This window comes from Idiotropiscis lumnitzeri, chromosome 9, assembly GCF_059441095.1.
Source record: "Idiotropiscis lumnitzeri isolate Australia: NSW breed Sydney's pygmy pipehorse chromosome 9, RoL_Ilum_1.0, whole genome shotgun sequence".
NCBI classification, from domain to species: Eukaryota; Metazoa; Chordata; class Actinopteri; order Syngnathiformes; family Syngnathidae; genus Idiotropiscis; species Idiotropiscis lumnitzeri.
In genome coordinates, this window is record NC_142399.1 from 3134980 (window position 1) to 3145446 (window position 10467).

The window sequence follows — 10467 nt, forward strand, 5'->3', positions numbered from 1 at the left end:
CTCTGTAGTGATTTAATTTATTTTTTTTTTGTGATGAGATTTTTATCTTTATTAATCTTGGCTGGAAAAATACTTGAAGTATTTTTTTGGGAGGCGCCAGTTGTAAAAATGGATGGGATAGCCTCTTTGAGGGACGACCGCAAAGCAAACTCTAATATCAGGCCTTGTGGAAGACTTTTGCAGATTTTCTCACCGGAATGGTCAAATATTTTTGCTTGGGTTGTCTTTGTTTAATTGCGCCAAACGTAATGGCGAGATTGCTGGCTAGAGGTCAGCTCGACAGCGTGCGACTAATTTCGCTGTCAAAAGTGCGCGGCCACCTATCTGGGAAAAAATCATTGACGTAATTAGAAAGTCCCTCAATGATTATGTGATGTGATGCGACGTCTGAATTTCCAATCCAATCTGTTTTCGAGATGACAGCTTGCGTTCCTTCTGACTTCAAAGTAAATGACCTCTTCGTCTCGACTGACACATGGCACCTTCAAACGACAGTTGATAAGGCAGCGAAAATCCTCATTCAAGCCATTTAACCAGTTTTTTTTCTCCTTTTTTTTTTTTTTTGCTTTCAAACGCTCTGCAATTGGTTTAGTGGAAAAACAAATGCGTAATTTCATGGTGAAAACTTCATCACAAATGTGACGGACGATGGAGCGAGCGTCGTGGTTTTTGGACTGCTTTGCTGTCTCAGCGTGCGATTTCTCAAGACAAAGAAGATAGATGATCCAAGAGGACAATAAAAAAAAAAAAAAAGAAATTACTTTTAACAACTCAACAAGTTGAAGAGACGAAAGTAAGACCCGAAGGTTGTTGCTTTGACCCTGAGCTTCTGTGACTATGCCACTATGTCTAATACTCATTTGCTCCTGCGTCCTTAGTAGGTCGACAACGATAAAGGCCTTCGAGTACCTTGAAAGTAGAAAAGCACTTGAAAAAGTGAAAGCCTGTTTACGCATGTACACCACATTTGCTGCTTATCTTGTTCAGGGTTGCGAGTGACGGGATCGCACCCCTGCGGACGTTGTGCAAAACGCAGAATGCACCCTTGCATTGGATGTACGTTTGTATTTTTATTCCATTCACCATGTACATAAACTCTATTCACATAATCCAAAAGTAAAAGACGACACTCGTGACATCAAACCTGCCATGGTCTTTAATTGGTGCAATTTGTCAGTATCCAATCGCACGTTGTCAAAAACATTTCTCTTGCAGTTGAATGCAAAGCAAGCAGAACATGTTTTTTTTTTTTTTTTTTTTTCCAAACTACGTTTACAATTCATAAAACCGAGACAAATGCTACAAAAGCTGTGTGCTTTCATCATTGCATTTGCTACACTTTGAGTGCTTTGATCTGTTTCTAAACGTGCACTTATTGCAATTGTTGTGCCATTGGGACACAACCACCACTTAATGGCTGTGCAGCAGTTGCTTGAACATTGTAATTCAAGTTTTATGTGCAGGCATCTGCTATATTTTATATCAAATATATTTCAGCAGATCCATGTACAGTACAGTGCATACATGCCCAATAATAAAAAGAAAAAAATGGCGTAAAACTGTCAACAGTTGGCTGTAAACGTCCAATGTAAACAAAGTGGTGAAGCGTATCTGTACACTGTGCTACAATTATTTGAATATATTAACCTTGACTGGTGAACTGTCATCAAGTTTTTTCAGTGTCATTATATGTATGATGCTATTGAAGTTCTTTGTGTCTTTTTGAGTGTACTCATTAATGTAGAGGACCGTATCGTGACTATTTCAAATGGACTCTTGAACCAAAGTTCAGAAGCCAAGGAAACAATTGTACTTGGAAAATATTACAAGTTTTGTTCTGTGGCAGGATGCCAATTCATCCATCCATTTTCCATACCGCTAATCCTCATTCTGGGTAGTGATGAGTAAATGAAGCTTCAAATCTGCTTCATGAAGCAGTTGTCGTATTTTTGGACTCCAGTAGATGGCAGTCTCTGTTCGACTTTGGGCTGAAAGCACACTGAATTGCCATTTTTTAAAGCAACAGTGCCATCTACAGGACTCTAAAATACAGCAACTGGTTCATGAAGCACATTTGAAGCTTCATTTTCCCATCACTAGATTGTAGGTGAGCTGGAGCCGATCCCAGCCGACTTCAGACTGACTTAGTCACCAGCCAATCGCAGGAAACTTAAAAACAGCCATTCACACCTCTAAACATTTTGGAGTCTTCAATGAACCTGACTTGCGTGTTTTGGAGGAAGCCAGAGTTCATAGAGAAAACCCACGCGAGCACGGGGGAGGACATGTCAAGTCCATAAAGGAAGGCCGGAATCCAAATTTGAATCCCCGGTCAAGAACCGTGAGGCGGATCTGCGAACGACCTGTCAATTTCGTTTTTTAAAAGTTGAATTTCAAACTGCCCCAAATAAGTGACCTGCCACTACTTAGTCTTGTGAATGAGGTTTCCCACTCGATGAAAGAATTTCTCAATCTTATTTTCGTGGTGGCCTCGCCCTAGACGGTCATGGTTGTGGTAAGTAGTTGGGTTTTTGACTTTCTCCAGAGAGTTGTATGTCAAGTATGAAGATTGTTTCTTTTGAATTGAACAAAACGGCTCAAATCTGCTGTAAAGGCGATTGTCCGCTTTTCGGTCTTTACTCCAGCCGGCCACATCGACGTCTGGGATTGCCTTTTTTTCGCCAAAGCCCAGCTTACTTTGCGATGTTGTTTCTGAGGAAGGAAGCTGAGAGACGTGCCGGTGATCCTCCGTTTTGAATCTCGGTTTGGAATACTTTACCTCGGCCGCATGGTTTTGCTGAAGTCCGATGGATGAGTTGCTATGGTAATGTGCAACCGCGGACTCGTCCTCGGCTTTAATAGTGTCTGTGCTGTCATCTGACGTCACGCTCGGCGTTTCTACACTTCCGACGCGATCCTCTTTCTTATCTGGAATGTTCAAAAACGACTTTATCTTCTTGGTACTCTTCTTTAGAAAATGCTGAGAGCCAGTTCTGTTGGACTTAGCGTCCAAATCCCTGCTGTCGACATCCAGGCTAGCAGCAGATAGAGTTCTGGAAGGAGGCTCCTGCCAAATAGAAGTGCTGGGGCTCTTGACATCATAATGAGAGACAGATCGCTGATCCTCGTTGAGATTGGACCCGTATCCGCTATGCTTCGCATTGATCGCGCCGGAGCCTCTCTCTATTTGCATCCTAGCGAACGCTCCGTACATGCCACCTGAGGAGTCCTGCGCGTATGCCATGTTGGATCTTGGATCGGCCACACTGTGCCTTTTGTGCCAGCTGTCAGTCGGAATGTCGGCATTTGTAATGATCTGCCCACGTTTCGCTCGACCTAAGCTGGCGTACGTAGACGGGTATGAATTCTTCCCACTGCTGTAGTCGTCCAAAATCTGCAGACTTTTTCTCTTGAGCATGAATTCTTCATTGTTTAGTCGGTTGCTTTCTGGTCCTCCCGATGGATTCCACTGCATTGAGGAATAGCGCAAAGAGTTATGACGAGCCGATGAGCGGCTACCTACAGATGGTGTGGCGTCCAATTGTTCCGGTATGGCGGACCTGTAGACAAGCGAAGACCTCATTCGTCCCTGCATGAAGCTGTTAGGCGAATCGAACTGGTCCAGATAGTCAGACGGCTCGCTAAACGGCATGTCTGGCTTTTGAAGGTACGACTGGATCCTCCAGGTCCGCATGAAGGATTTGGACGTTTTTTCCAGTGTCGGCATGTTTTGCTGAATGGACAGAATTTGTTTGTCATTGCCGTTGTATGACTGACGAAGCTTTTGACTCCTGTAATGTGGCACGAAATAATTATTCTCCATTGGATAGTTGTTTTGCCCGATTGCCGTTTCCCGGCAAATATTCCAGTTGCTTGCTCTGGCTCTGACATTCTGTGTAATATGTCCATCGTGTCGTTCTCCCGCGTAGCTGTGCCTCTTTAAGTAGTTCATTGACTCCGCGGACTGCAATTTGGACACGTGCTTCTGCAAACCGGTGTCATGCACAAGTGACGCAAAGTGATTATCATTGAAGTCTCTTGTGTACAGATTCCGCTCGCAGGTCTTCCGGTAGACCGAGTCCAACGTGTGCCTTAACTGGTCACGCCGATCAATCGTTTGCGTCGAGTGAGGAGAATATTTTGTCCAGCCGAGCGCCGTGTGGTTCCCGTTTGAGGCGACGGACTGATCGGCTTGGCACAATTCAGCCGGCGCTGTCGATCTCGCGTACAGCGTTCGAAACTCCTCATCGTAAGTCCTCACCAGATGACCTGTGATGACCTGCACCATGCTCAAATTGATTTTTGCACATGACCAAGTGAATCTGCGAACACACACACAACAGAAATGGTCGTGTCATCAATGTGGACGGAACATCTTGCAACAAAGGTTTCGTCTTCTGGTTCAGTCTTGTGGATAATGGATCATTATTCTTATTATTATATTGAAACGTCAAAATATGATATACTGTAAGATAGATGTATTATGGAAAAACTGGAGATAAAAATAATGACGGATCATCATGTAGCAAGACCTGCTCACTACTAAAGTTCATTTAAATACATGGCCAGGTAGACCGAGTGATGGCTAAATGAAACTTCAAATCTGCTTCATGAACCAGTTGTAGTACTGTTGGACTCCTGTAGATGGCACTCTCTGTTCAACATTGAATTGCCATTTTTTTTAAAGCCTTCATTTAAACCTACAGTGCCATCTAGAGGACTCAAAAATACAGCAGCTGGTTCGTGAAGCAAATTTGAAGCTTAATTTTCCCATCACTTGGTAGACCTCACACAATGACACAAATACACATCCACAGTCTGCTCGTGCCGAGCATACACTCGTTTATTTTCTACTCCCTTTTCTTTTCAACAATCTTCATTTCATTATATTTAAAGAACACTGTTCAAACGTACTGAAAGTCATCCAACTGTCACATTCCGCAAAAAGGCAGAAATCAGAGTATGACATGCAACAGACGCATTCACCTGTAAGAGCCGTAAATCGCTGTTTGACAGTCCACCAAGATAAATTTCTGCTCCATTCCTCCATGAAATTTAGTCCCTGTCCGACACTGATAATCTTCACCTTTCACAGTACGCACCCTCATGTTCTGGGAAAAAGAAAAGGAAAAGAATGAGTCAGCTTGAAACGTCGACACTTTGAATCAATGTGTGGACGTGTTGAATTGTTGACATGCATGCTTTCGAAGCATTTGGTGTGAGTGTGAGTGTGTTATTTTTTTTTTTATTTGAACAGATTTGAACCTATTAAAGTTGTTTTCATATTAGAACAACATTGCAGCCCACCAGCATCACCGAGTGGATTTTGTTCCACTCTGCTGATTATGTTCTACATGTGAAAATAGTCTCGTGTCCTTCATGTCCCACGTGGCTCCTTTGAATGTAGAGGGCGAACATGCGGCAGTGTTTCAAGTCTCCCACAAGCACATGGAAAATAATGTTTCAGATCAAGATTGAATGGTTCGATTTGGCTCTAGCAATGCATGTTAAGAAAAGAAAAACAACATAATCATCGAAAGAGCGCCAGGAGGCGAGGGGTTGTTTTTCTGAAGCGTGTGCTGGTCCTTCCACTCCAGTATTGGAAACAAAAAAAGGGTTTAGAAAAAAAAAAAAACATTTTGGCACAAATTCAAACCTTGAAAGATAATGCAGGGCTCTAGAATAACTTTATTTACGAGGGGGCGAGATTTCCTGCCGCTGTGATTGGCTGCATTGTGATGGAGCGATATTTTGTATTTAATGCAAAATCTGTGATTTTCTTTCATGGCAATTTTCCTGATCGATCATTGATGTCATTGATCGGATCTGCAAAATAAGACACTCGCAGTTATGACCTCAGCAACTTCTGTAGTCATCTGATTGACGTCATTAAAAAGTCCGGAAACCATTTTATTTATGTAAAAAAAAAACTACAGTAGCTATGTAATTTATTTGATATGATTATCTATTTAATTAAGATCATGAACGCTGAATTTTACCGTAATCTCATCATAATAACTTTCATTACCTGGCAGAAAAAAAAATCTTAATGTAAGTTTTATTGTGACTGCCTGTGTAAACACAGCATGCAGAGAATCTTCTTTTCTCTTTGCAAGATAACAAAGAAAGAGGTTTTCTATAATGACAAAGTATATCATGTAGTTGTTGAAAATCAACAGTCTGAGTTGGAGATGAAATATGAGAGACGGTGGTTTAAAATTTGTCTTTGCGACAACACCGTCTCCTCATCGATGCCACCCCAGGAATTTCATAGACGACTCCGACTATGAATGAATAACATCACTCAGAGGAGCACATGGGATAAGAATTTTCTCATCTGCTATATCGGCGTTCAAGTTGTGCATTGACAACATTGCAATCCTTTGAGAGGCAAATATGTAATCAAATGTTTCAATGATCGTAAGTGAAGGAAGCTAGACGGCGAACACATCAAACACACAAACTTGACCTAATTTCACAATATTAGGATTAAAAAAATAATAATTAATTAAATAAATCTCATAACATTACGACTTTAAAACTATCATTTTCTTAATAATAATTATCATTTTGAAAATTTATTTTATTACAAGTTGAAACTTTTTCTTGCTTCTTCTTTAGAATTTACAACATTGTGACTTTATTCGCAAAATATTGCCCCATTTCAGAGAAGTATGATTTATTTCATAACCTTAACCGAACGTGTTTAATAAAAAAAAAAATAAGAAAAAGTATCTTCACCTCTACTACCGCTATTCTAAATTGAACTTTGAATTATAATTTGAGCCTTTTTTTCCTCGAAAAAGACTTGATTCTCTTTCCATTAGGAACACATATATATATATATAAAATAAACAGCACATCAAGAAGGTCTGTGTATATGCCTGAGAATGATTTAACGAGACATCCCTGAGGGCACTTGAATATAATGACAAGGGTACTGGCCAAGCACTCAAGCAGCGCAAATGACAAGGTCACACACACACACGAAAAAATCCAAATAAAAACTCTGCTGAGAACAAAAACAAAGAAGACAAAATCGCCCACGCTAATGAGAGAAAAAGACATGAGAGTACACGCAAGAAAGCATCCAATGATGTTTAATGAGTCACATACTCGGAGTTGTTGAAGTTTTACGTCTTGATTCTCAGCCGCTGTGAGGAAATGTTTCAAGTGGAAATCATCCAAAAGCAGGTAAACAGGAACTCCCCGGATGGAGGCGTCAACCGTTTCTTTCAATATATCCACATCGGTGAACATATCCATCACAATGGCGATGACCTGCCACGAGAAAGTCGGCAAATAAATATGTATTCAGAAACAAATCCCTGATTTCACTTTGCCGGGTATTTCAGAAATATTTCAATACATGTCAAGATTAATTGAAATAATGAACGCAACTTGGGGGCGTGAGCGCAGTGGGATCTGACATTTTTATTTTTTTAGATGATTTTCAATGTTTGTGCAATATTTTTGGTGGGGGGATTCGCTTGTAGAATGCTGTCAATTATTCCAGCTTTTGCATCCCACCTTTAATTTAACAAACACATTTGTCTGTAATGAAGGAGAAACAAAAGGACTCTTTCTTTTTTTTTATATAAATCAAAAGAGGTGCATGCAAGCGAATCCAAACTGGTGACCATTTGTGAGTCATCGTCATTCTGTAAAGGAGTTAATATCGTAGTAGTAGCAACATGTTCCCACACTCCCTCGATGAGAGAAGTTGTCAAACTGGATGTGGGCCATGAAAATGTCAGCAGACACTCCCTGCCACTGCACGCTGGAGGTGTGAGACCTCAAGATCGAGCGTGGCACACTTGAATGGAACACGCTTGCCATATGAATTAGTGCATCTTGTTTTACCTGTCTTGCATCCCGGATGTGTTTCAAAATGACTTCTTTAATGCTCGGGCTGTTTTGTCTTGGGGGATGATAGAGAAGATCTATATTGGTCTGCAGATTTTCCTGCATGACCTCAGGCCATCCCATTTCCAAGGCGGGAGCGTCGGCATCCGAGTGCACGGGCCAATACGTCCCCGAGGACGATTGGCTGTCGGTGGGGTTATTGATTTCCTCCACGTGGGTCTGAGGCGGGAGCTCTTTGGCGTTTGATGTGATGAAGGCAAGCTCGGCGTCAGACAGGAAGCTTCCGATGCGTTCCCCTTTGAGGAACTCTGCGTAACTGTCTCTGCCTCCGCTTAGAAGGCAATCAATGGCCAGACGATACGCCTCCTTGTAGTGGGCTTGCATGTAATCCCCTGAAGCTTGCTCTCCTCTTAAGGATGACAGCGAAGAAAATTGGGCCGAGTCCATTGTTCCCGTCATCCTTCCTTGGAACTGTTGCATAAAACAAAAAGAAAAAGGTTGAGGGAGAGGAAATATAGGGAGTTTGAATCCCCGAAAGCACATGATTCATCAGTAGGAAATGTCATCACGCTTCAGGCAGACACACCCTGCTTATTTAATTATTATTATTTTTTTAATCATAAGGTGATTAAAAAATCTTTACATTTTTTTTCATTGATATTTCCGAACAAACAGCAGGGATTTCTCTCTGCCACTTTTCTGTTCGTGATCCAAATGTAAATACACCCCCCGCCTGTAATCACGCTTGTAATTGCAGCTTTCGGAAAACAGCGCAACCAGCTTGATGATTTTAAAATCCCCGAGGAATAAAACGGGGAATGTGAACAAGTGATACGAAGATCGCCGATATCATCGTGGTCACTCCTCTGCAGCGTGAACATTTGTCATTAAACCGCTCCTGCTGCAAAATGTGACTCAGTGAAGACGATTGGAACCGGTTCACTCGGTGACGTCACATCGAGGGGGCCGTGTGGCCAAAGCTATTTTTAATTTATTTAATTTATCAGGCCCCTTCATTCAAAGTCGTATTCGATCAATGAATGTCACCGCGGTTCGACGATTGGTCATCGAGTCATCAACTCCGTCCGAGTTTTAATGAGGCGCATCTCTGAGAAGAAAGTCAGTCAGTCGGGGACGATAGATAAAATAAGGTAAGTCAATTCTATTGAGCTCACATGTTCCAAAATGTGCGAGTCGCGTTTGAAGCTCTGAATAATAATCATGTCTAATAATTTTCCTGGAACGGCCGCGATCGTGTCTCGCCTTTGCTGTAGCAGCCAATTAATTTTGGAATATTTACAATGCAGTCATAGGAGATCCATCTTGACTGGAAAGGTTGGTGGTCTCACAACGAGCGCTCCTCTGAGGGGGGGGGGGCGGGGCATTACAGGGAGGTGAAGCGCAAAAGAAGAATTTTTTTTTTTCTGTTTTGGGCTTTTTTTTTAAACATTGCGTTTATTATAACTGAAGGAACTGGAATGGAAAAAAATTAATGAATTATTAAGCAGAATATTTTGAAAAGCTAGCCCAGAATGTGTTTATTGCTAAATCTCGACATAAGTGTTTGGCAGAAAAAAACAAAAATAGTAATATGACATTTGGAGTTCGGGGTGGGCCCATTTTTTTTTTTTTTTTAACATCCTCTGACGAGAGGCTTTTCTGCTCCACCCGATAAACAATGCCGTGATGTCACAAATTGTGGGTGTGCGCTCGCTTATTGTCAGAACACCACAAATTCTTATGAAAACCACGTTGGACACTGTAATTTAATTCATCTGTTTCAGGGTTCATTGAAACATTTATTAACAGTACAGGTCACATTTTAAATAACAGTACAATATAATCAGAAACACTTTAATGCTTAACGAGAAAATCACAATCTGTAATATCGTTTTTTTTTGGGGGGGGGGGTTTTTTTTTTTAATATACTGTATATGATCCAGCTGAAAAGCATTGGACGTGCAACACTGCGGTCAAGCCCTTAATCAAATGTAAATGCCCCCAAGGAAACAAATTAGAGTGCAGCTGCACGTCTTCAAGAGCTTATTTCTGACGAGCACGACACAAACATCGCTCAGAGAATGATAAGACCGTAACTTACATTTGAAGTACGAAAATCCTGTTGACTGCTCCCAAACATATCCCAATGAGGTTTATGTACAGGCATCTGCATAGTAATTATTTGGAATATTTGAGGAGGCTACTGCACCCCCCAGCTGGAAGCCACAGAGACAAGGAGGTGTCTGAACATGATCGGCACTGTGCAAGCTGACGGAGTAAGTTCCAGTTTTGACATGCAAATGGTCGGTCTTCTTGGAAACTTGCTCACAAGCAACCATAAACCTGTTTGAGACTTCTAGCCACACCTCTTCCTCCTCTGCTCTCCTCTCCTCTCTTTTTAAGAAACAAAGTTCAGCCTCCTGCACAAATCACAACGATGACGGGACACATGAAGGCGAGGAAGCTGGGAGGTTTTTAGCTTAAATTGCTTTGAAATTCTTCACCGAGCAGAATGGCGCCTTCTTTGCAGTCACTCTCTTGGCTATAGAAATGTTTGACACAACGTTGTGTGTGGAAATATACGCAACTGTTTTTGCATTC

At 41.6% G+C, this 10467-nt stretch overlaps 1 protein-coding gene across 1 annotated transcript; it reads right to left on the minus strand.

The window, feature by feature from the left end:
- Nucleotides 1-578: 578 nt before the first annotated feature.
- sack1b (scaffolding CK1 anchoring protein B) lies at nucleotides 579-10263 on the minus strand. Its single transcript, XM_088305415.1, has 5 exons — nucleotides 9968-10263; nucleotides 7864-8337; nucleotides 7117-7281; nucleotides 4987-5111; nucleotides 579-4322 (listed from the first exon to the last, which is right to left on the minus strand). Exons 1-5 carry the CDS (start codon nucleotides 10037-10039, stop codon nucleotides 2423-2425), a joined length of 2736 nt encoding a protein of 911 aa, XP_088161541.1. The 5' UTR covers nucleotides 10040-10263; the 3' UTR covers nucleotides 579-2422.
- Nucleotides 10264-10467: the final 204 nt, after the last annotated feature.